General features: G+C 37.0%; 1 protein-coding gene across 2 annotated transcripts; it reads right to left on the bottom strand.

Annotated features, from left to right (window-relative positions):
* sema3h (sema domain, immunoglobulin domain (Ig), short basic domain, secreted, (semaphorin) 3H) lies at positions 1-27,929 on the bottom strand. 2 transcript variants are annotated; one of them, XM_051653976.1, is made up of 17 exons: positions 27,384-27,929; positions 21,416-21,570; positions 20,868-20,930; positions 20,283-20,402; positions 19,148-19,241; positions 18,931-19,050; positions 18,055-18,200; positions 15,842-15,956; positions 10,262-10,331; positions 9,063-9,207; positions 7,820-8,039; positions 7,602-7,690; positions 6,354-6,395; positions 5,825-5,982; positions 5,486-5,547; positions 5,030-5,172; positions 1-3,261 (listed from the first exon to the last, which is right to left on the bottom strand). In XM_051653976.1, the coding sequence occupies exons 1-17, from the start codon at positions 27,526-27,528 to the stop codon at positions 2,833-2,835; spliced, it is 2,316 nt and encodes a 771-aa protein (XP_051509936.1). In that variant the 5' UTR covers positions 27,529-27,929; the 3' UTR covers positions 1-2,832. The 2 variants fall into 2 exon arrangements, with proteins under 2 accessions (XP_051509936.1, XP_051509937.1); XM_051653977.1 differs by having other exon boundaries at positions 5,825-5,979.

Genomic DNA, 27,929 nt, shown 5'->3' with positions numbered 1-27,929 from the left:
TTCCTTAATCTTCCTTAACAGAGATTGGTGTATTTTTTTTTATTTTTTTTTTTATCTTTCTCACTTTCCTTATGTTTCTGCCTCAGTCTCCCCCCTCACTCCTTTATTTGCATCACTGCTCACATTTACTCTCATATAGGCTCACAAAGTCTATTTGGTATTCAGTTGTGAGTGTTTTAAGGGCCAGCTGTATCCAAGGCAACCCACCTTGTCAATTTCCCAGTGTCCTGTCATTTGTTAGGAGGATGCAATATAAATTAATCTGCTCATGGCATTCAAATGCTTGTCACACAGCAACCAGAGAAAGAGAAAATTCCAGCACCACACAAGACTCAACCTACATGTGTATATGATCTACTGTGTTTGTGCATGTGAGAAGGTTTCTGTAGTGTTTATATTGTATGAAACTTATCAGCTATGATAAAAACAATGATCATTCTCCCATTACAGTCATCTTTGAGTTATTTCATCTCCTGTTAGAATCTTGTATAAAACAAATGCATTCATGTTTTTCTGGTATTACATTAAGTGATATATTAAATAAGCTGACATTATAACAAAGTAATACATAAGGGGGTGCAATATTCGGTTCTGTTCATTTTCTCTCACTCTCATAAGAGCCTTCCAAAACACTTTATTCAAGGTTCAAATCTAATCATGAAAATCAGATTTACAGTTACAAGAAGAACAAAGGTGCAAAAAACTGTAGCACACATGACTGACAAGGTTTAAATCACTAATGGCAGGATATGCCTCTTCATATGAAAAACACAGACAAGTATGAAACATCTATTTTACATTTTAAATGTTTCTTTTATGAATGTTAACAACATTTGAGTTTCATTTAACCAGTCGCAGGCCATTTGAGCAGCTTGAACACGAACACACACACACAGATCACTGGTTCTGTCTCTCTCATGTGGTGCGAGTCTGACCGCATTTTTCTCCTTTTTTCTCTCCGTTTGTACTGCACTTTAAAACTCATAACCCTTCTTCCATCCTTTTTTCTTTTTTTTTCTGTCATTTTCTTTTTTCCATCCTTTTTCAATGGAGGCACTTTAAGGTGGGTGCCAAACCTCTTGGCAGGCATGTGTTCATGTGCAGGAGAAAGGGCATGCCCTTGCATTTCAGTCCAGTTATATTAAACACACCCTTTGTGCCTCCACCCTTCCACAGAGAAACACACCTATTTGTAATCATACAGAATCATAGAACTGTGATTTCACCTTTTTATGAGCTGCTGTAGTAGGAACAGAAGAAAGATTGAACTAAATAGTGGCCCTAAAAGTATTTGGACACTTTAGGCACTTAAAAATGTATGAATGTATTTGTATTTTATAACAAAATATCAAACTATGTGGCATTAAAAAAAAAGAAAAAAAAAAAAAAAAAGATAGCACACCTTTCAGACAAAACATTAAAAAAAAACATTTGTTAGGTTTGAAATGATAAAACAATAGATATATTGCTCAAAGTTAAGACAAAAAGTATTTGGACACTTTAAAGTTGTCACACGGTAGTACAACTACACCTTTATGACTTCATACAGTATATTCACTACAAATTACCTTAAGACCAGTTGGTTAAAAGTAATTGGAATAAGAGCATAGAAACATGAAGGTGGTTGTGAGATTTGTTTGTAAATCCAACTTGGTTTGATCTTTTGTTATCCACTGAAATAAATTTAAAACATTTTAAGTGTGACTTAAAGGGATAGTTCACCCAAAAAGGAAAATTCTCACATCATTTACTCACCCTCATGCCATACCAGATGCGTATGACTCTTCTGTAGAACACAAATGAAGAAACAGATGAATATTTAAGTCCTTTTGTTTTTTTTTTTACAATAAATCTCCAGTTTCGCTTTCACATTTTGAAAGTGAAAGTAGAGATTTAGAGTAAAAAAGGACTTTAAAATGATCTGTTTCTCACCCACACTTATCATTTCACTTCTAACGATATAGATTAAACCACTGGAGTCTTATGGATTACTTTTATGCTACCTTTATGTGCTTTTCGGACCTTCAATGTTCTGGTCACCATTCACATGCATTGTGAGGACCAACAGATCTGAGATATTCTTTTAAAACTTTTCGTTTGTGTTCTGCAGAGGAAAGAAAGTCACACATCTGGGTTGGCTTAAGGGTGGATAAACGATGAAAGAATTTTCATTTTTAAGTTAACTATCCCTTTAAGCATCCAAATACTTTTTGGGGTCACTATATATAATTTTGCGTTTGATGAATTTAAATCTCTCTAAACCCAGTGTTCTTTCTGCAGAATGAATGAATGAAAAGCACAAGCTTCATTAATGAAGGCAGAGAGAGAATTACACCTTATAAAAAAAAATTAAATGCAAGAAAATATATCACAAAGAAAATAAATACCAGACAGATAAATAAGAACACAATGGTTCAAGGCAATACATACAGTATTTAGTGCAGATGCTGCGCAATACAGAAAAAAGTGCTATCAACACTGCAGTCTTTTTAAAACAAAGAACTTTTTAAGATGCTCCCTAGCTTTGGAAGATTTGCCTTTTCTTCAGCAGAGTATAATTTGGGACACTCCATTACTTTAGGAGATATGTCAGATCTGCGTACCACAGTCCTCAAATAATGAATTAAATAGTTATTCCTCTCTTGACCCCACCCCTTCCAGATCAGCCTTCCCATTGGACACATTCTTAGTGAGCAACAGTCCTTCATGATCAAGATAATGTGCTAACAAGATGTCAAGTACTGTAATCAACGTACCATGTATATATTGTATATTGCATGTTTTGTTGTGTTTATGTGGTGAACCTGCTGATGTAAACACCTGTGATTGTGTCTATGCACTCCTCGGCACCCTCTGTGCTGAGCTCTGCATTCTGCTTCGGTTCTTTCGCCCCCTCCCTTTCTCCTTCTCTCCCCCTCTCTCTCCTCCTCCTCTGTGTTTGCTTCGGTCTCCTCTCTTTCTGTCTTGTTTGTTATGCTTGTGGTTCCCTGATTCCTTGTTGTTCTGACGTTGGCTGTGTTCTTTGCAGTGTCGCTCCAGTTTGCCATGGTTAATCAGTGCCATCACATCCTGATACCATGGCTGGGTGGAGCCATGGGTGGGGTGCAGGGCGGGGCTCCACACAATTAAGTGAATAGTAACGGCTGTCCAGCGGAACCTATGCTCTTCTAGCTGACAGTGATAAACGCCTCCATGATTGAGCTGCGCCCTGGGAATTAGGATGCCCCTGTCGATTATAACCAGCTGGTCTCCAGATACGACCTGAAAGAAAGAGGGGAAATTGGCTACGTCCATATTAATCCAGATACATTTGAAAGCGGTGTTTTTGTTTTTGAAACTCTCTCCGTCAACACTGCCGTTTTCAAGCGTTTTCCACAAGTTTCTCATCCACACTGAAGCGTATGAAAAATCTTAAATCCCATTACTGCACATGCGAAAAGTTGCCGTTCTATGTACGGTCTGAAACGCAATTGTACTCGTGTTCTGTCGCCAGACAGCAATTCAGAGTAAACTTTCCATCGCCTTTGAAGGAATGCAATGTGCAGGTTGTACAAAGAAACATTTATCTTTCACAATGCTATTACAGTGAATAGTAGGCACAACAATGCCACTTCAATATGGGCCACCATCTTGATTGTTTTGTGTTGAATGGATCACATGACTGTGGCACATGACAACAAATACGTAATAGTTCTCATATATCTCAGTTTCCTCTGTCGACACTACAACGCGAAGACGGCATTTTCAAATTTATCCACTTCGGAGAGCATTTTCGAAAAGCTCAGTTTTCTCAGTCAAAAATGCTGTCCCAGCGTGGATGGAAGGCCTCGGGCTGTTTTCACATCTGCTTGCCCTACACCCTAGTTTGATTTTACCCCTCTACCCCTGCCCCCGCTGGTTTCTTTATATATTGTACTTTTGTGTCTGAACCAGTGAGTACCAATCTGAGTACTAGTAGCTGTTTACCACAGTAGCTAGTAAGGCTGTCAAATAAATCTCAAGAAAAAATGCACATTAAAATGCAAAATCTGTGCATTCGAATTTTAGATGTGTGCCAAGTACTAAAAATGGAGGTCTTTGGTTGTTGCATCTTGCTCTCTCATCAGCGTCTTGCAGCATAAGTAATTTGTTTTAAAAAACACTGTTTAAGGAAAAGGAGTTCAGTTTCGAAAAGCATGTCTCAAGATCCACATATGCACTCTGTTTCATTCTGTTGCACTCCGTCTAGCCTCCTGTTTGAACAGCTGTTTAGATACATGCTGTTACAGCGGTAAGGCAAAGTTTGACTGAATCGCAAATGCCGATTCTCAACCAAGTTCAGCCGAATACCACTATCATACAACAGTAATGAATACAAATCATTTTATGTACTTTTGTTGACAGCCAGGGATGTTTTTTTTTTTTTTTTGCAATAAAAAGCAAAACAAGGTGCTGTTTGCTATATATTTATTTGTCGCATCCTCTTGTGGACTAAGATGATAACGTTTTAAAATCTGGTGATCTCTGATGTCTTGTAGCTTTTTCCCCCTAACTGAAATATTGGCTTTAAAATTTGAATATATTTTGAATTTTGGTAATATTTAAGTGAAAAATTCTTGTTTAGTTTCTCAGCCCTGTTGACAGCCCTAGTAGCTAGGAAACAACTCAGGATGAGCATATTTGACTTTTTATTCAAGCTTTTATCCCTTTTTTAAAAATTATTCTAAGACCAGGGAGCATGCAAAGATCCAAATTATATGTCATGAATAGCAGTTCACTTCTGTGATTTAGGACAAATTGCTTTCATACCAACTGCGAACCGCACCAGAGTCCTAATGCAACATAACATACCATACAAATGTAATTTTACCAGCAGACTCACATTCAGTTTGCTAGTTTGCTACCAGAGTTTTGAAAACTGATTTCACACCAACCCAATGCACTGAACTCTGATGTCAAATGGACTCTGGACCAAAATAACTAGTGTGAAAGCGCACTTACAGTCACCTAGAACTTTAATGTGTGTTTGTTTACGTTTGTGTTTGTGTACCTTATGTTGTTCCAGGCTGTTTTCTCCTATGTCTTTATACCAGGTGACGGTGGCATGGTGAGATTTGGGTAGACACTCCAGATAGGTGCTGTTACCCACAGCAACAACCAGTATCTTCTCCACTGCCTCCACTTGAAGACCAGCTAATTAAAAAAGAAACAAGCAATGCTTCAAAAAAAAATTCTATATGTGACATTACATTAAAATGTACAGTTATTTTCATTTAACAGACCCTTTTGCTCAGGTCCCCCTAGAGCAAACTGGGGTTAAGTGAGGATGCTAAAAGCTGATAGAGCTGGACTGTCATTTTAGTATCTAGTTCATGCAACCTTTGAGTTACCAACCCAGATCTAAATACAGCAATGGATGAAATCATAAAAAGACATAAAAATGACAGTGCTGTTCCGAAGTAGGATGTTTATTGGTTGTATATGTCTGGTTGTCTGTTTATCTCACCTCCCTGTCTGACACACTGGTTCAGCGGGTTGCCATCATCATTAACCTGACGAATGTTTCTCCTGCAGACAGGGTGGAATGTTTCAGATCAGATTTATATTAGATACCCCAAATACCAGCACTTTCACCATAAAATACTAATGTATGGAAAACAACTGATTTGATGCATGATTTAAACAGAGTTTGCTATAAATGTAAGAACAATCTGGCTTTATATACTTGATTCCATTTTAAATTATGCAATGTACAATTATATTTGTGTGCCTTTATTAAACTAAATTTACAGTCAAATTACAGTGGTTCAAAAGGTATGAGGAAGTGTGAGCACGTGTGTGATACCTGCGTGCAGTTGGCATATATGGGCTGCAAGAGTGCCCATCCCAAGTGCAGTATGGGTCTCTAGCGAGACAGCACTCAGCGCAGGCCTGGCCATACAGATCACAGTGGAACAGACCCAACTGAACCACACCTTCTACAGATCCAGCAAATAACCACTGCTGGAGACAAAACACACACTATGATATGAGCCAGACTGTGATCCTGTTTACATCTGTTTACTTTTGCTTTTAAATTCCTAAAGGATGTTTTAGTAAGCAGGAAAACTGGGCCATTAGCCCAAATATCTAAACCACATCCACAATACAGCTATAGAAAAACAGCGCTCTGTTGTAGATTTTCAGTTTTCAGTGAGTGTGTTTTGTGGGAAATAAAATGTGTGAAAATTCACAGTTTCATTTTAAGTATCTCTCCCCATGCCACATATTGCCAAGGTGACAACATGGCAAGGCTTGCGTAATAAAAGTGTGCTGGTTTATCTTATGTATATATATTCATGTATGTTTGTACGAGGGTATGTTCCAAATTTTACCTTTTTCTTGGAAAGCGTCATAGCAGTGATCGGTGACTTGTGCTGTTGAGTAACAAGAAGATGACAAGATAATGTTTAAAAATCAAGAGGTCACCTAAATAAATCTGTATTGTTAAATCTGGATAGTTAACCCAAAAATGAAAATTCTCTCATCATTTACTCACCCTCATGCCATCCCAGATGTGTATGACTGCAGAACACAAATGAAGATTTTTAGAAGAATATTTCAGCTTTGTAGGTTTATACAATGAAATTGAATAGAGACCAGAATGCTGAAGGTCCAAAAAGTACATGATCTTAAAAATATTTTGATCTGAAGGCATATGCTTAAATGTTTGAAATTAGTTTTGTAGACAAAAATATAATTGTGCTACCATATTAATTTATTTCATTATAAAACTAAAATGTAATTAAAAAAAAAAGTTTTTGAAATTGATGACTTGGACCAAATAATAAAGAAAAGCAGCCAATAAGTGCCCAACATAGATGGGAACTCCTTCAATACTGTTTAAAAAGCATCCCAGGGTGATACATCAAGAAGTTGGTTGAGAAAATGTCAAGAGTACATGTCTGCAAATTCTAGGCAAAGGGTGACTACTTTGAAGATGCTAAAATATAACACAGTTTTGATTTATTTTGGATTTTGTTTAGTCACAACATAATTCCCATAGTTCCATTTATGTTATTCCATAGTTTTGATGACTTTACTATTATTCTAAAATGTGAAGAAAAAAAAATATAATAAAGAATAAGTGTTTCAAAAAATAAAAGTAATTCATATGACTCCAGTGGTTAAATCTATATCTTCAGAAGTGATTTAATAGGTGTGGGTGAAAAAAAGGTCAACATTTAAGTCCTTTTTTACTATAAATCTCCACTTTCACATTCAGCCACTTACTGGTTGGGGCTGGTCAAAGGTGGATATTTATATTTAAAAAAGGACTTAAATATCGATCTGTTTCTCACCTACACTTATCATATCGCTTCTAAAGATATGGATTTAACCACTGGAGTCATATGGATTACTTTTATGCTGCCTTTATATGCCTTTTGGACCTTCAACGTTCTGGTGTCCATTCACTTGTATTGTATGGACCTACAGAGCTGAAATATTCTTCTAAAAACCTTTGTTTGTGTTCAGCAGAAGAGAGAAAGTCATATACATCTGGGATGGCATGAGGGTGAGTAAATGATGAGAGAATGTTCATTTCTGGGTGAACTGTCCCTTTAAATCTGCAAAAACTTTACCTTAAACACCTGAAGCTGTTCGAGAGTAACCTCCTGATTCTGTCCGTTGGCTTTAGGGAGGTGAATTGCTTTCAGCACCAGGCCAGTGTCTGGTGAAAACACACATTTATAAATATTTACAAACTAAAAGGACATTTTGCAAAAACATCATGTGAACCTAAATACATTCTAAAATAAATAAAAAAAACGGATTATTGACCACAAACATAAAAACACACCTGTGCCAATGAACAACACATCATATTGTCCGTCTACCGCCTCCACTCTGTCCACAAGGAGGCGGGTCAGCATATAAGGCACTCCCACTCTGATGAGCAACGGTTGGCGCCCAAGAGGATGTACCACCTCCTGCATTAAAGGATGTGTACGGCTAAAGAAGATGACATCATCAGGATATTCTCTTGTGGATTGGAAACCTCCATAAGTGCTGCTGGGACACTGAAGGTTGACAGAGGAATTTCTGTGTTACTGTCCAATAATAACAGGAAATTATTGAAATAATTTTAGAGCCCCCTATATTTTAGTTCTAGTAAAATATTATAAACTCTGCAATGAATTTGTTCACAAAGTTTGACTGGAATACTTCTTAAAGCTGCAGAGTATAATTTTTAAACCACTAGTGCAGCAGAATTTTGCAACAGAATCGCAAAAAAATAATTCTTGTTTTCTCAAACAAGTTTCAAACCCTGTCCCCATCTGCAATTGTTTGGTTAAAAATGTTAGTCCCACCCCAAACTCACGCCAATAGCAAAAGATTTTGACATGTCCCTCCTTTTCTTAAAAAAATAAAAATCTGGGTTACAGTGAGGCACTTACAATGGAAGTGAATGGGGTCAATCCATAAACGTTAAAATGTTTCAAAAGTATTGCCACAAAATTAAAAAAATATGTGTTTTAATATGATTTTAGTGTGATAAAATCGCTTGCTAATCTTTTCTGTGTAAAGTTATACCCAATATTACAACTTTGCTGTCATGACAACGTACCCTAAACTCTAAAACGACTGTAAAAATCACAATTTAAACAACATTACAGCTCAAATAATACACAAGTTTAACAGAAGCATTAATGTAAGTGCTTTTATAAAACTATAAGCTTCACATGTCTGTGATTAAACTCTCAAAAAATTCACTTCCATTGTAAGTGCCTCACTGTAACCTTGAATTTTGCTTCTTTCTTTTTTTTTTTTTTTTTTAAGAAAAGTAGAAGCGAGTCAACATTTTTTGTGGTAATCAACATTATGCCACAAATGCTGTCGATTGATCGTAACTTCTATTGAATCCGGAATATTCCTTTAAACAAATTACATTTCGTTTGGTGCCATTAGTGGCACAGAAATTACATACTGCAGCTTTAAATCTGAAAGATCTATTTGACCTGCAAAGCTTTACATTTACATTTACATTGAAGGACATGACTATTTGTTTTGGGTAGTGATTATTTCAGGTTGGGAATACTCACTGTGCCAGGTCTTGGATAGGGCACTCTGCCTGTATACTCTGTCCACTTGTACTGTTGTCCCTCACTGTGAAGGAAGTTTCCTTTAAAAGCATGAATAATGTCCTGCATCCGGTACACACACACAGCAGATCCATTCAGGACATTGCTGTAAGGAGAAGAGACCAACACATACAAACGCAAATAGAACATTCATTATTGGCTGATCGAATACGTAGATATTATCTAACTAGCAACCTGCATTAGAATCCATCAGAATGTATCAAAATGAATCATGAGTGAAGGTGAATTGAACACTTTCCCATCTGCCATTGGTCAGATAATCCCACCTCGAAGTCACACCATTAATTGAGCAAATGTTGCTATGTCGAGCTGGTTGGGATGCTTAAACAAACAGAGCAATGTAGTGATAGTTTATACTTTTTAAGGGAATAAACCTATGAATGGCTTAACTATAGTTGTCTCTGTATATTAAGCTGGGAAAGAAGAAAGTATTTTACCATTGAAAAAATTCATCATATTCAGTTCTCAATAAACCAACATGTTTTTACTCAGCTAAAATCCAACTAAAACCCAGCTTTTTACATTTATGAGCAAGCTACAATATACAGTAAGTAGTAAAACCTTAGTGGCCCAAATGTAGGTGGCAATTTGAAGCCAGTAGGCAGTAAGGCACTGACTCCGCAAAGTTTTTTTTAAATGTCATCTGATCTGAAATGAATTGGGGTCTTCTGTGAAAGCTACAGTCTTTACGAGTATGTGAGATATTTAACACATTTGGTGGAACAACTCAACAGAGAGCCATAACACTGTCACTCTTTCCATTCTGCTTTTTTTGAATCCATATTTTACTGCACACTCCACCCTACATAACCCGTCCCAAAACTAAAACACACAAATGGCAGACGGGGGGAGTGTTTGGGAACCCCTTTTTTAAAACAGCCATTATTTTTGCTGTTCATTTTGGTGACAATGGTGTCATTAATTTTGTTTATGTAATGTAAAGTTGTAAGGTTGATTCTGTCATATTAAATATATTTATCTTGAATAATACCAGCTAATTTAGATGTTACCACATAAAGCACATTTTCTAGGTTATCCGACACTTGTTAGAGTGTACCCTTGGTTCATTAATGTTGGTTGATTCATAACAGTCATTTAAGTGTTTGAAATATGATCTCAGGTCAGTTTGTAAAACTCACCTCGTAGTGGTGAAGAGCCCATAGATGAGGGGGTTCTTTTTGTCCTTTACACGCTGAATGAAAACATCCTCTACGGGCACAAAGAAAACAACAAACAGGGTTAGAATATTACACTCATGTAAAAGAATATTTATCTAGTCACACTCTCTTTCAGATGCAAATAAAAATATAATGCAACATATCTGTCATTTCACTTCTGTTCAAAAACACAAACATAAAATACAAACAAGCACATACACATACACATACACACACCCAAATCTTCATGATGAACTTGTGGTGTAAGGAGTAGTAGTTCATTTCTGCATTCTCACATTCCAGCCATGTCAGATAGGATCAAACCTTACCAAATCAAACACACACACTCACACAGCTTCTCTGTCTTTTACTCATTCTATAAATAAATAAATAAAAGGCCTAAAGTCAGTTTCCAAAATTAAGTTTAAATAGAGCACTAGGTGCTATTTGCACTAAGTGCAAATAGTGATAGATGCTATTTACACTAAGGGTGTGTTCACACTTGGCCGGTTTGGTTCAATTAAAATGAACTCTGGTGCGATTGTTCTGTTAGTGTGAACGCTGCCATCTGAACCTTGGTGCTCACCAAACAAGCGGACCGAGACCCCTGAATAACCTAAGTGGTGGTGGCATAGTGGGCTAAAGCACATAACTGGTAATCAAGGTTGCTGGTTCGATCCCCACAGCCACCACCATTGTGTCCTTGAGCAAAGCACTTAACTCCAGGTTGCTCCAGGGGAATTGTCCCTGTAATAAGTACACTTTAAGTCACTTTGGATAGTGTCTGCCAAATGCATAAATGTAAATAAAAATGAATAGCGGGTCCAAACGAACTCTGGTGCAGTTCGACTGATATATGAATGCAGCATGGACCAAAGACGTTTAAACGGACCAATAACAGGATGTGATGTCACAAGATGTGACCCTAAAAATCACATGATTTGATAACATAGAAAGAGCAGTAAGAGCGTTGTATGCAAAACAAAATGAGCAGAGAGCAAACATGGAGCAATGAGGAGGTAAAGTTCCTTATTAACATTTGGTCCGACGACCATATTTCCAGTATACTGGAAAAAACGCACAAAAATGCCCGTGTTCAAAATGTTCAGTGATAGGTTAAGGGAAAGTGGGTCCAATGAGCACATTTAGCCCAGCAGCCAGCATGTTTTGGACGTTCGACAAGTTCCGTCGCAAAATATACATCATAAAAGCTGTCCAATCAGGTTGTGATCTTATTTTTATGCCTTTTGTTTTGTATCTTTAGGTTCGGTGTTAAAAATGTGTGTGAACCAGGACTAAATGTATAATTTTCTTTTTTGGTCTGGACTAAGAGAACCAAGAGAACCGAACTACAAATTTGAACACACCCTAAGTGTCAATAGCAACAAAAAGCATCTTCTTTGCAGTTAGTGTAAATAGTGTTAGATACTATTTGCACTCTTAATTAAATACTAACATACAGTATAGGGGCATCACTGCAGTGTGTTTATTGTGTTTATTTTAAAGTCCCGCAGTGACCCTACACCAACCCCTACCCCTAAACTTAACATAAACCTTGCTTTACAAAAATTACCATTGTTTTACTACAGTAACCATAGTACCACCATGATATTTAGCAGTAAAATCATAGTAATCACAAACTTAAACATGGTTACTATACTAACACCATATTACACCATGGTTAATTGAATTAAAACTATGGTTTCCACCAAAAAAACATAGTTACTACAATATTACTATAGTAAAAACATGGTTAATTTTACACAGATAAAACCCTTCTCTAAACTCCCCGACCGTCGCCGGACCAAACCACTGCAAATAAATCATCCTTTATATACATTTTTATTTATTTATTATAAGTAGTATTAAAGGAAATATTAAGAGTGGAAGCAGGATGGGGAAAAGTGGGAATCGAACCTGGGTTGTCCGCATGATAAAAGCATATCCACACCGTCTTTACACCCCACAGCACTGCACACAAAATATGTCACTAAAACAGTTAAATTATTTAGCTATTTAGCTTTTTTAGCATGTCAATCAAGCTAGTCTGTCTCTCAAGAAACTGCGTCTTCCATTCATTTTTTCGTTTTGGTGGTTTAATGCAAAAAATATTCGCAAATTCGGTATCATTTATAAACCTTTTAATTAAGGTAGGCCCACATACTGTGACGAGTGTCCTGACAGATGTTCTATGCCGCACACATCAGTGACTATATCTTAAACCAAGAAATGTTGCAGTTCCTAATAACGTTTCAAGCTGTTTAAAATGCTTTACTGGCGTAACATTTTATTTACCCAACAAATAAATTTTACTCGCATTCTCTTTCCTTTTACACTCCCATTTTTTTCTCTCTCAATTTCATTGTTATCCTTCATTTCCCCCCTCCCCCCTTCCTCTTCTTTTCAGTCTCACCGTTTTCACCACTACCTATTCTTTTCTCTTCACCAACCTCTCTCTCCTCCTTTCACTTGTGTCAATTTCTCCAAACAAAAAGTTTTTGTTCTCCTTGAGGAGAGATAGTTTTGTCTGCCCTGTACTTGTTGACACTTCTCTATCCTGCCCCTATCTGTCCTTATCCATCCTTACCTCCATCTGTCCTGCTCTCTGCTTTCCTCCCTCATCTCCATCCTGTGTTATTTACTCTGTAGATTATGAGCAAACAGGATGGGGGTGCCACCGGAGTTGTAAAAATGCACACACAGAGAAACTCAGAAGGGTCTGGTAAAGTGTCACTTTTCCCAAATTATCTACAGTAAAAAGTCTGTGAACATAATGCTCAGTTTCCCAAAGCTTTATTTTTATACAATGAATCCATAGTGATGAACAGCAGCTTTTAACTAAATAATTTAATAAATAAATAAATTAAAAAAATTAAAAAAAAAGATGTAAAATGTGGCACAGGGACGTCTGTGCAGAATTAAAAATAAAGTACAGATGTGTTTTTAATTTTTTGGAATAGTGTACTATTGTATTTAGTACTATACTCTAAACTTATATAGCCCATTTTGTCTGAATTCACTCTACATACAGGTGCTTAGAGCACTTTAATAGGAACACCTGTACACCTACTTATTCATGAGATTGTCTAATCAGCCAATAGTGTGGCAGCAGTGCAATCCATAAAATCATCCAGATATAGGAGCTTCAGTTAATGTTCACAGCAACCATCAGAATGGGGAAAAAATTGATCTCAGTGATTTTGACCGTGGCATGATTGTTAGTGCCACACTGATTTGAGTGTTTCTGAAACTGCTGATCTCCTGGGATTTTTACGTGCAACAGTCTCTAGAGTTTACTCAGAATGGTGACAAAAACAAAAAACATCCGGTGAGTGGCAGTTCTGCTGACGGAAATGCCTTTTTTGATGAGAGAGGTCAACGGAGAATGGCCAGACTGGTTCAAGCTGACAGAAAGGCTACGTTAACTCAGATAACCACTTTGTACAATTGTAGTGAGCAGAATAGCAGCTCAGAATGCACAACACGTCGAACCTTGAGGAGAAACAGCAGAAGACCACATCAGATTCCACTTCTGTCAGCCAAGAACAGAAATCTGAGGCTGCAGTTGTCACAGGCTCACCAAAACTGGACAGTTAAAGACTGGAAAAACATAGCCTGGTCTGATGAATGTTGATTTCTGCTGAGGCACACAGATGGTAGGTCAGAATTTGGTGCCAACAGCATGAATCCATGGACCCAACCTGTCTTGTGTCAACAGTCCAGGCTGGTGGCCTGATCCCAGTCACTGGATCTGAATCCAATAGAACACATTTGAGTTGTGGTAGAATGGGAGATTCGGAGCATGAATGTGCAGTTGACAATCTGCAGAAATTGCGTGATGCAATCATATCAACATGGACCAGAATCATCTGTAGAATCCATGCCACAAAGGATGGAGGCTGTTCTGAGAGCAAAGGGAGGCCCTTTCCAGTATTAGTATAGTGTTCCTAATAAAGTGCTCAGTAAGTGTATATATACTGCATATACATGCTTACACAAAATCACTCACAAACACATGGTTGCAACTAATGGACACAAACTATCACAAAACAAATCTCTATATAAACTTCGACAGTAAATCAACTAAACAATATTTAATCCTAAAAATCATTACCAACAAAAATTCTACTCAGCTTCAACTCAAGTCCAAACTGGCAGAATCACCCACACACACAAATATGGACAATATCTAAACTCACTGACACTAGACCATGACGCATGCTGTAGATTCAAGAATCTAGATTTTCTTTTAAGATATAATCAAGCTTCATTATATTTAATTTACATTATGAACATACAGCATATAATTTTAACTTTCCAACTCTCACTTGAACTCATCTTATTTTAACTCATATTTGAGAGTCATTTTATGAAAGATTATTTATATAATCAATAAACTCATTATTCCTGATTTACATTCATTGTCTGCAGTGCGGTCTAACCCACCATAACCATGGCAACATGAGGGCCCCTGATGCACAGAAAGATTATGGGAGATGTAGTTGTTTATGGGCCGTGAAGCGCAATGTAAATGTCACATAGAAGAGAATTCTTGTAGATTACCACTATGGGTGGAAGTAAAGATAAAATGAGTTGCATATTTGAATTAAAACCAGATTAAAATATTTAAAAAGTCATTATGAAGTCAATAAACATTAATGTGTTAGCCAATCTGGAAAAGGCTGTTTTGCAAGTTCTAAATACTTTAAAAGGCCGAGAAATAAACAGACTCTCTAACACATGAACATAATTGGCCATGTTAGAGTTAGTTACATAAACGTTTGTCTGTAAAGATTGCCATGGTGCTGTTGAATGTGTTTTTAGGAGAGGAAAAAGACTGGTTTTGCTCAGAGCTACTTTTTAGATTTGATAAAGTTTCAGTCAGATATGCAAGTCATTCTTGATTTCTGATTATTGTTATGAGTGTGTGTGTGCGTGTGTGTGTGCGTGTGTGTGTGTGATATCATGGATTTGCTAGTAACAGGAGTATTTGGGTGGTATAGTGTTTGCGATAACTGAGATTAATATTTGAATGTGTGTATTTATTTTTGAATGAGTATGCATGTGTGTACAGTATATCTTAAAGATAGAATATATGTAGGAAACAGTGCAATAGGTAGGCAGACAAAACTCGTGACGAGATTACATGACAAAGGTAAAACTTGCATGGGTCAAATTGAGGATAGAAGAATTGTTTATTCTATACAAGGACTTTGCTTACACAAACTGATTGATAAGAAACCGGTTTCTGTCTGTGAGTGTGTGTCTGTGTGTGGTGTGTGAGTGATAAAATATGTTTCATAAATCAGGGAAGATTAGGCATATGACACACACAAACACACACACAAACACACACACACACAGTATCAACCATGTATATTCTCTACATTTTTTTTTTAATTACAAGGCTATCCCAAAACATTAGACTGCTATTTATTAATAGACGTAAATGTACAAACACCTCTCATTAATGTGGATGTATAATCATTAAGTAAATATTTAATTAATTTTCTTTTTTTGACCCAAAGTTTATATGTATCTAAAGGTGTGTGTATTACTCACGCAGTTTATCGAAGTGTGTCTGAATTCCGTCAGGTCCTGGTACAGAGCAAACAATACGAGCTTTCTGAAAAGTGCTCCATTTATTTACCAAACTACGCTGACCACCAATATCATTCTATAAAGAGAGAGAAACAAAGAGAGAGTGATAGAGAGAGAACAAGAGAAAGAGAGAGTAACAGAGTATGAGAGGAGAAAGAGAGAAAAAGCGATAAACACTATAGTACCGTAGTACCCTTTCCTGTGAGTCTTATCTTACAAAAAAGTGTGTTTAAACATGGTACCATGGTAATATGGGATTCTTTGAAGAATCTTGAGTACCATGTAAATACCATGGTAATGAATATGGTAATCATTCTGTACCAAGGTATATCAAAGTACCATGGTATAAAGTGCAACAGTACCATTGAATAGAGTGCACCATATTTTTTTAGCCGTCCTGGTTCCAGAAGTATTTTTACAAAGGGATTTTATTAAATTCTTCACAAAAATGTGTCAGTGGGCCGTGGTCTCTGATGCTTTCTGCCTATCAGTCATTTTGCGCATTCTCATAGTATTGTAGTTGCAGCTAATTATTGAGGCTTAATGCCAATTTTACGCCATGTTGTTCATAACAGTTATCAGTTGAGGGCGCTATTTTGATACTGTTGTTTTTGACAACAACTTTTGCTCTGTGTTGGTCTCAATAAAGCTCATTTGGTATCTTTGGAGTACAGGGTTTTGGAAAGAGGGGGCATGGCTAATTCAACGACTCAGCTTGCGGAAATTCCACAACCGCTAAAATCGCTTACAGCACTTTTAAGATGGGATAGACGAAAGTATTTTCACACTGAAAAAGTTACATACTTCAGTGCTAACATCTTTCATGAGGAAATGAACTGCAATTCCATGAAGCATTGTGAATGATGTAATTGAAATAAAAACATTGGGCAAACATAAAACTACTGCTTTTAAAGTTGTTGATTATAAGTATAGGATCAATATATTTAAAGTATATTCCAAAATGTTCAAATATATACAAATATATAAGCAGCTTGAAAGTGCAGGGAGACAGGGAGGGCTATTTTGCTGTGGCTTGTTTGCTGCAAATCTCTGATTGGTGGATTTTCCCCCTCAGGATCATGGGTAGTGCAGTTTTACATCAGGGATTCTGATATTAAACAGCTTTTTAAAAATAAAGTTGAAATAATGTGTACCGATGGCTTAAAGGAGTAGTTAGCCCGAAAATGAAAATTCTCTCATAATTTACTCACCCTCATGCCATCCCAGATGTGTATGACTTTCTTTCTTCTGAAATGAAGATTTTTAGAAGATTATCTCATGTCTGTAGATTCATACAATGCAAGTGAATGGTGACCAGAAATTTGAATGTCCAAAAAGCACATGAAGGCAGCATAAACGTAATCCATAAGACTCCAATGGTTAAATCCATATTTTCAGAAGCATTTTTACTATAAATCTCAATTTTTACTTTCACTTTTACATACTTCTTCTTTTATTTTTGGTGATTTGCATTATTTTTGCATATCACCACCTGCTGGGCAGGGAGGAGAATTTATAGTAAAAAAGGACTTAAATATTGATCTGTTTCTCACCCACACCTATCATATCGCTTCTGAAGATATAGTTTTAACCACTGGAGTCTTATAGATTACTTTTATGCTGCCTTAGTGCCTTTATATGCTTTTTGGACCTTCAAAGTTGTGGCCACTATTATTCACTTGAATTGTATGGACCTACAGAGCTGAGATATTCTTTTATGAATCTTTGTTTGTGTTCTGCAGAAGAAAGAAAGTCATGCAAATCTGGAATGGCTTAAAAAAGGGGTAAATAAATGATGAGAGGATTTAAATTTTTGGGTGAACTATCCCTTTAAGCAGAAGCATATTCCATTGATTAACAACCTCAGAGCTTATTGTAGGTTATCGTTAATAATCAATTTCTCTATGGAAAAAATAAATGGAATTTTTACTTCTGGAACCAGATTGTTGTGCTTTATTACCATCTGATACCATCACCTCACATGGTACCACCATATTATGTTTTTATTAGGGTTCTAATAGAAATGTTGCAAATTCAAAGAGAGATACAAGAATACACCAGAGAAACAGTCAGACATGCCACCCAGCACATCCTATCAGACTCATGGAGGTGGGCATACAGGTACAGGGGCCACAAAAGTGCATGTATGCACGTAGGAACATACTGCTAAATACCTTACAGACGCGGGCTACTCTAGAATAGAGGACCTTCCCAGCTGCCCCTTCTGCCTCCTGAGCACGCTCAGTGAAGAACACGTACACCTTATCGTCCTCCTCATTATCACTCTCTGACATCGCTGCGACATGCACAAAATCAGCGCCTGGTGAGAGAGAGACATAGAGACTTCTAGATAACAAGCAGGCAAATCTTTATTGTGCAAAGAATAAGGTAGCATATTTTGCTTTTACTGTTACAGGTAGAGCACAATGTATCCTTAATTGTTGTAAACAATAGGTTATGTGTATATTTGTAAGAGTAAGTCTTGTTTCAGTAGAGTCGGTTAGTCATATTGCTACTTAAGGTGTACACTCACTGAGCACTTTATAAGGAATCTGTACACCTATTATTCATGCAATTATCTAATCAGCCAATTGTTTGGCAGCAGTGTAATGCATAAAATCATATAGATACGGGTCAGGAGCTTCAGTTATGTTCACATCAACCATCAGAATGGGGGTAAAAATGTATCTCATTGATTTCCACAGTGGCATGATTGTTGGTCCCAGACAGGCTGGTTTGAGTATTTCTGTAACTGCTGATCTCCTGGGATTTTCACACGTAACAGTCTCTAGAGTTTACTCAGAATGGTGCCAAAAACATAAAACATCCAGCGAGCAGTAGTTCTGCGGATGGAAATGCCTTGTTGATGAGAGAGGTCATCTGATAATGGCCAGACTTGTTCAAGCTGACAGAAAGGCTACGGTAACTCATATAACCACTCTGTACAATGAGCAAAATAGCATCTTAGAATGCACAACATGTCGAACCTTGAGTGTTCCTAATAAAGTGCTCAGTGAGTGTTTATGTGGTTGTATGAGTGCATGCATTACCTTGCAGCCAGGTAGAGTCATACTGTTCAGTGCGAATTACATGTCGCTCTCCCAGACTACGAAAGAATGCTGTATCATGACTTAGAAAGTCAGTTGAGATCCCAGCATATAGCTCCCCATCTAAATAAGCACACACAAAGATTTGGATCATTCAGAAGAGTTACACTGCCATGTTAGACTGACGATATTCACAAATAGATAAACACTTATGTCTTACCTACGATGGAAGTAGCCGTTCTCTGGTGAGGGTTATAAGGACATTTTCCCTTTCCTGATTCAGTGTCTTCATACCTCAGGGATTGTTTTTCAGCCTGAAATATCCTTTATATTATTTACAGTTACTTTTTTACCCTTCTGAAAAGCTGTTTGAATCTGTACATAACACACTTTTTTATTGTTATTAATGTTAATGCTCACAATAGCTTTTATAATCTTAGGTTGGTCTCACAACATGACCAACTGAAAAGTGCCCGAAACCCATCTAAAACCAGCTAATTAACCAGCCTGACCCGTCCAGGAATTTCCATGATCATCACGGCTTTTGGGAAAATTTTATTCCATTCCGGGACGCATAATGTCTCGGCATTTAAATATTTTCCAGACGCATTCACACATATGAACCATTTTTTATAAGAACACTATGCAAGGAGGAGAATCAAATGCATTCTCATATAAATCATAAGAAAGTCAGATTAATTTTAGTGACCTGGTTTAATTTGATGGTTGAGATGGTTAAATATAATTTTTTGATCCTTAACAAAATGTAATTAGTAAAACTTAAAATATTTAAGATTTTTTACTTAATTTTGTTATTCAGTTTAATGGAAATTTGTTATGAAATTAAATCTTGAAAATATTTTTTTTAAAGGGGATGTATATGTACATTTATTTGTGTATATTTATGTACATATATTTAATTTCATTTGTTTTGTTTTTTACTTTATACATAATTTTATACTTTCCACACATATTTATACATTTTAAAACATTAGAATGTACAGTATGAACCATAAACTCAAGAAAACTGCTTAGGCCAGAATAAGTAAATAATATGTTAAACCTGTACACACACACACACACACACACACATCCACATAACATACAAAAGTGAACAATCATAAATAATATTTTTTTTTGTATGATGGCCAACAATACGTTTTTCTGTGTAGGAATTTTACAAGGCCAAGCAGTGGCAACCCTACTGACCAGAGATAAATCATTCTCAGTATAGGTGATCTAAATCTAATCTGACATCAAGCAATCACTCCAGACTCCCAAACACACTCACACTACATGTTAAATGTACATCCATACTAGAAAGGTGCATCCTTGGAAATGTAGTCCTTATTTACCCTATGAAAGAGGCTGATGGGGATGAAGGCACAGCGAGGGTTAAATGCTCCAGTCCCACACGCATACAGGTGTGTTTGGTTAAACCGCTCCAACACCCGCAAGAAGTTAGCACAATCCATCTGTGATACAAACAGGAAACAATCACTTCCCAATACAAGACAAAAAAGTCTGTTCATGAGGTCAATCTGACTTTAATGCAGAAAGAAGAAACAGTCTAGATAGCAAGGACTGCAATGCATTTATTAGCTTAACCAGAACAGAACGTTGATCGGACACTTCAAGCAAAGCTGTTCAAATAACCTGAAGTACATAAAGTCATAAGACAGTCATGCGCTGTGTGAATGTGTGTCCATGTTTATTTAGCTATAGTTTGGAGATAAAATTGTCCCCAGAAGTGATCGAAATCTGACAAAAATGATTTATAAATGTTTTAAAATTTTGGGGTTTTAATTAATGCAAAAAGTGTTCTTTAATGGGTAGAATTAGGGTACGGTTTAGTCATGTGGATTATAACACAGTCTCACTCCGTTTCTCACTCCGAGTGTAGTTGAGCCAAACATTATGTTTGTACATTGCTGTTTCACCTGCAGGTCTTTCCCAGCCATTAAACAGTCCTGGATGTGATCTGGATTTGCAGGCCAATATATCTGGAATACAGAACAAGCACAGAGAGATATTAATCTGGTGCAAATAGCAATGCATAAAGGTTCCTCTTAGTCATATTAAATGCTGATGCATATGCTGATTTGTTCATGTAGTATGTGAGGAATTGCAGTTGGATGCCACTTTGACACTACTCAGATGAAATCATGAATACACAGTTATGCAGACAAGCAGGGAAGGGCACAATTAATCATACTCACAACTGAACTGATACACACATGCACACACAAATACACTCACGAGCCTCTTTCATAAAACATGAGCAGAACAAATTTCTGTGTAAATTGTTCATAAAACTATTCTTACATGAATGTGACAAAGAAAGGATTTACAAACAGTTCCATAGTTACGAACAATTTACACAGTTTTTTGTGTAAATGTAGAGGGTGGGAGAGTTTTTGTAAGGAATATAAGAATATAAGAAGGAACCACTGCATGTGTGTGGGTGTGTATGTGGGTGTGTGCATACCTTGTGGGGTGTTTGAGTAATGTCATCCAGACTGGTGGAGAGCAGATGGTTCTTCATACCAATGTAAAGGCGACGACCATCTTCATCTGGCAGCAGAGAGTTCAGATCACCAGCAGGCAAAGAGAGAGACAGGAGCCTGCCACTACGCACCAGCTCTAAGATATACACACACAGAGGCAGAGATCAGAATTTTTTTGTAAATTTCTGTAATAAGTGATGTATCCTCTTTTTTGAAAGGCTCTCTTGGCTGATCTGGCTTCAGCTTTATATGCTACATTTTTTGTTGCCCTCATAAACCCTCAATTTCTTTCAGGCCAATAAAGAAAACTCAATTTAGCTTCATCGTTTTTATTAGTTAAAAACAAGTGTCAGTCAGCACTACAGTAATACAGAGTGATTACAGGATCTGTACATATGCAAAACACAACATTTCCAAAACCAAAGGCAGCTGATTGCTGCCCAATCATTCAATGACTTAGTGTTACCTCCTAAGGAAACTGGTTTCAGAAAGACTTCCCAGGCACCATGACATCATGTTTAATGATGGAATTCAAGTGAGCTTTAAACATAACCAAACAAATATTTAATGACTACAATGTTTATTTTTATCCATTCCACCAACTGCCAATCCACCCTCCCAGAATATCATAGGCCTAAAACAACAAAAGGGATGAAAGCAACTTAGTTGACAGGATGTTATGCAAACATAGAACTCAGACATGCCCTAATGTCTTCCTACCTTCATATACTACATTTTCAGATTTCAGACAGCCTACGTTTCCAACAAAACTAAGGATATCTATTTAGTCAGAGTATCATGACTGGAGGACAGACGTGAGTGGCTGCTGGATGCTGTGTGAGCCCTGAACTCATGTGAACCTCTCTGTACCTGAGAAAGAACCAACATAGGAGAGAGACATTTTATATTTTATAAGAAACAGCAGTGAATCTGAGGTCATTTGGACCAGACAGACTCACCTTTGGGTAGACTAACCTGTTCAAAAAATCTCTGTACAGGTGATGAGACAGACAGATAGACAAAAGAAAACAAGAGATGGATTGAATAAACAAAGAGGAGGAATAGAAAGAAGAGATTGAATACATATAAATGAATTCTACAGTATATAAGAACATTTCAGAATGAAGCCGGAGTCTGGCCTAAACAATTAAATATACAATTACACACACATTAGATTCTGGTTGATGTTGGTCTCTCTAAAGATTTGCGTGTGATGAATGATTATCACTTTTTAAAAATGTTGTCTCACTCACCCACACACGCTAAAAAATCTCAGCTGTCATGAGGGATGTACACACAATGCACACTCCTTTACACACACACACATTCCTGACACTTTCATAGTGGCATCAGTCATACCCAATGCCCCCATTCTTGGGGGAAGTTGCCAGGGCAACAAGGGTGTGTACGTCTGCACATGTATGAGGGTGTGTGTGAGGGTACTAAAATCACTTAAGTGGATTAAGGCTGGTATTCCACCTGTCTCATGTGTGTGTTTAAAAGGAAGTGAGTGAGTTTTCATGACTAGGTGATCTAGAATCCGGTGGCTTTTAGCCGCTCCTGTTGGGCTCACTCTTGTGTCCGTCATTCTAAGACCAGCTGAGGATATATTAAGCCGCACACAATGTGTTTATGTGTGTGTGTGTGTGTGTGTGTGTGTGTGGGTGTGTGTGTGTATCTGAACTTTAGATTACCTCAGTCATGGAAAAGACTTGATTAGTGCAAATGTGTGGCGTGTAATATTTCCAAGAACATTCTGCACTGTTAGGGTATTCTGGGAGGCTGCCAGGCGTTGCTTATTAACCCACATCCAAAGGGACCACTATCAAGAATATCAAGTCTCTATGATATTCTAGTTCTTATATACGTATGTCTATGGGATTTTTTTTTTTTTTTTGTCTGCCAGGCAAAAATCACTTCAAAATGTATTAGCACACTCTCCTCAACAAGCCTTATGATTTGAGATATAATTTAAGTCTGTAACCCAAAAATACAGGACAGGCTATGTGACAAATACTTATGGGGCTCCAAATAACTTGCATCAGCATTGCCAAATCCACCTTTTTCCTGAACACGGAAGTGTTCCACAGTTCATAACGGAAGCCTGTTTTCGTTCTCTGGTCTCCAATGTTTACAATCGCATCAGCGTTTGTTTTTAGCGGATAATGTTTAGCATATTAAAAAAATTTAAATTGCCAAATGAAAAAACATTTGGCTCCATAGTGCCGATACTTAACAGAGTTGCAATGACCGTATTTTGACAGTGCCTTACCCGAGTGGGTAGATGACATAAATCACGGTTAGTTTCTTTGATATCATTAACAACCTGGAGTTGTTATGAAAGCCAACAGCTGCACAAGTTGAGCTTGAACATATTTTTACTCCAACTAACACTTAAAACTGGTTGTTGTTTCAATCTGGATCACTTCGCCACACTGAAATTTCAAACAGTTTAAACTTTTACCACATTTTGACCTTTCGAAGCAGTAGCCAATGATTAACAGACAATTCAGATGATGTATCATTATGTGGGCTGTGCAAGCACTAAAATCAGAACAAGACATCCTCTGCAGCACATTTCATGCAGAGGTCAAAGCACCATTTGATGCAAGAACTAAGCAGTGAGTTGAAGCACTAACGCGAGTCGTGTCAAAATCCCATAAGTACGAGCAATAGTAATAGTAATGCTTGTGTTAGCAAGCCCGACTAATAATTACTTATTACCAAGGATGCAACTAAATTTCGTCCACAGAATATTTTCATCCAAAAAAGAGAAAAAAAGGCTGAAACACACACACACACACACTCACAAATTGGGAAAACGCAGGTTTTCCGGTTTACTAAATCATATTATTTGTGATCTACGCAACAAATTGTGTTTCTCTTCTAAACGTGTTTTGAAAAAAAGGCTGAAACACACACACACACACACTCACAAATTGGGAAAACGCAGGTTTTCCGGTTTACTAAATCATATTATTTGTGATCTACGCAACAAATTGTGTTTCTCTTCTAAACGTGTTTTGTTTGCTTTCGATTAATGTAATTCTCTAGAATGTGCATTCTACTAGATCAGATTATGTAAGGCAAATGTAAACCATGGCATGAAATTATTTTTGCTTCTCGTCCAATTAACTTAATTAAATTGAGCCAATGCAACAATTCTTGAATCTTTTGTAACAACTTAATTTTGTTGCATTCAATCTACTTTAAAAAAAAAATATGGAATTTTACTTAATCCAATTATGTTGGAGGCTGTGAAATAACTGATACTGGGCAAGGGATTTGTAGTTCCCAGCATGCTTTGTGTGGGATTTGATGGGGAGAGTAAAGATTTTGAAATTAAGAGTTATTTTATGTATTTTTGAGCAAGATGAAAGCAAGATGAGAAAATAAACTAAACACTTAAGAGTGTTTAATGTTCATTATTTTGGGATTTAGAACCAACTCTGTTATGCTGGATTACCATTCTGGTGAAGAGTGAAGCATTTGAGGACGAGTATACAAAGGACAAGTTGTGCATTGCTTTACTCAAGAAGCAATTACTACTTAACATTTAGCATGCTAATGTATGCTATTGCTAGTTTAAAAGTTAGCCAACAAGCTTAAACTTATATACATTAGTAATGTAACAAAAATATTATGTTTCTAAAGAAATAAATCATGTCAAGGGCACATCTAAACTCACTTTGAAATTGAGGCTACTTTATTTGGTCATTTAAAAATAACTTTTTTCTATTATGTTGACATTACATCAACAAATTAAGTTTTCTGACAAAGAATTAATGAAAGAAAGAAGATGTTGATGTAACTTAATTGATTCATGTGGAACTGATGTACATGATTAAATCATGTAAATTCAAAGCATAGTTTTTTCAGTGCTGAATCTCTTTCCACTGTTGCAACAATAATTTCAGTATTAATTACAAACCTTTTCACAAGCACACACTTGATATATTGAGAGGGAAGATAACAGTATGTCAGTGTGTGTATATACGTGTCGTCAGACGTGTTCCCTTGGGGTAAGGTTTCCTATTGCGATGCTAAGGGTCAAGAAATAACAGTGCACACTTCCTGTGGAAATTCAGTTATCAGCTATTACTGCTCAACTGGCATGTTCATAAAATGCATGTGGTGGAAATGTTAACAGGTGTGACTTTGCATCTGTGACTGAGACAAACAAGGTCTAGAGCTCATACATAAACACACAGACACCTAAAATTAACTGGGTGAACACACTGCTGTGTTCTGGAATTTCTCAACTCTTGGTCAGACAGACCTACTCACCATGACCCTTAACCTAAACAGAATATAAAGTATACATCTTAATTATAGCACTCAAATCCACGCACACACACACACACACACACACACACACACACATACACATAATGCCACACCCTAGAGTGTTGAATTGAATTATGCTCATGTTACAAAATAGTTGTAGTCACATCATTGATCAACTACAAATTGATCGATCAAAACAGACCAGCTAGAATATCTATTTTATCAAGATAAACTGCACTGAAGGATCACTGAAGGATTGTGCTACCACATCTTGCTGGATGTATGAGTTAGTTTCACTTGTATGTAATGACACATAATTGTAAACGTGTGTGTGTGTGTGTGTGTGTGTGTGGGCATGTTTATGTGGTTTATGAGGACAATTTTTTAGGTTACAAACTGGTAATTACTAGGGTATTATGCTATAAATGTGGTTTATGAGGACATGTCTAGTGTCCCCATAATTGAAAACACTTAAAAAACATACTAAACGATTTTTCATTGTGTGTGTGTGTGTGTGTGTGTGTGTGTGTGTGTGTGTGTGTGTGTGTGTGTGTGTGTGTGTGTGTGTGTGTGCGTGCCATAAAACAGCTGTCATTTATCATTTCATTTGGGAAATCAAGGCAAAATGAGCTGGATAATAATTATCAGACTCAAGCAGCCACCAGCCCTTCCATAAAACATATTTTTTTTATCTTTTACTCAATGATAGTTGTCTTGTCTGTCCCTGATATTCAGAATGGTGTGACGGATAGACTGGTGTTCTGTACAGGGTTTTCTAGGTCATCATGAAACACAACCAGCTTCAGTCTACACACTATCTCACATAATATATGCCTGTCAAACCCCAGCTGATTACTGGTGGCATTAAGATAATTGGTTTAAACAGAGAGGGATAAAGAGTGACAGACAGGCAAGGATGAGACACATTTTCTTCCAATACTTCCATAGATTTCAAAATACAAGTCAAATACTTTGAAGTTCAAATCGCAGTTCACATTTTTCAAAATGATCAGAAAATGAAAAAAATGCAAGTCATGCATCTGTTGCAGTAAAATTCATATTTGAGCTGTATACCCACAGAAACAAGCAATTGCTTTGAAAACATTTTCAAGATTTGTAGTTTAAATCCGTAATAGAGTATTCTTATTGTTCATTCATGTCTTTTTGAATGCTTCTTTTTTTTTTTCTTCAGTTTTATTGTATTTTCTTGTAATGTATATTTGTATTACCGTCACTGGCATCTTATTTGATTAAAGGAAAAGTTCACCCATAAATGATAATTACGTCAACATTTACTCACTCTCATGTTGTTCCAATTCATTATGTCTTTCTTTCATCCATGGAACACAAAAGGAGATGTTTAGCAGAACGTTAGCCTCAGTCACCATTAACATTCATTGCCTCCTTATTTCCATACAATGAAAGTGAAAGGTGACTGAGGCTAACGTTCTGCTCAACAACTTCGGTTGTGTTCCATGAAGGAAAGAAAGTGATTTAAAACAACATGAGGGTAAGTAAATAATAACAGAATTTAATTTTGGGGGGGTGAACAATCCTTTTAACAATCATGCCAACAAAATACTTGGAAACTGAAATTGAAATTGAGGGTGAGAGAGTGGAGAAAAGACAGACTGAATTGGTGTGTGGGGGCAGTTATCTTACCTGAGTTTTGAAATTGCAGTCGTGGCTGTGATGGTCTCCATGCTTCTGTTAAACGTGTCACCAGTGAAAGCAAGCAGAAGAGGGACAGCATCCTCCTCATGACTGTCGAACACACTTTGCAACTCTGGCACACACCGTTTGCCATGGAGTAAACACACACCCGCTCTCTCTTCCTCCTCTGCTCAGAAATAACACACTGACAAATGCTGTCTACCTGATGTCTGCATCAAACACCTCTGCACAAGTGTGTGCGTGTTTATGTGTGTGGTCTGCACAGTGCAGTGCAGTGTAATATAATCCTGCTTCAATCTTGCTGCAGAATCCCCTCTTCTCTTGCTGCACTATTCCTCTTCTTCTGTCTTCTCCTCAGTTTACACTATTGCTGGCTGAATTTCACTCTCTTACAAGTATGTCTCTATCTGTTTGCTACCTCTCCTCTGCTCTCTGTTGTATGCACTCACTTATTGTCTTGCCCTCTGCATCTCATCTTTAACTCTTTGTGTTATGATTTTTCTCTCTCTCTCCCTTCCCTCCTTTAGTATTTTC

Source organism: Myxocyprinus asiaticus, chromosome 24 (assembly GCF_019703515.2).
Source record: "Myxocyprinus asiaticus isolate MX2 ecotype Aquarium Trade chromosome 24, UBuf_Myxa_2, whole genome shotgun sequence".
Classification (NCBI taxonomy): Eukaryota; Metazoa; Chordata; class Actinopteri; order Cypriniformes; family Catostomidae; genus Myxocyprinus; species Myxocyprinus asiaticus.
Note: the sequence above shows the minus strand (reverse complement) of the source record. Positions and strands in the feature narration are given on the sequence as shown.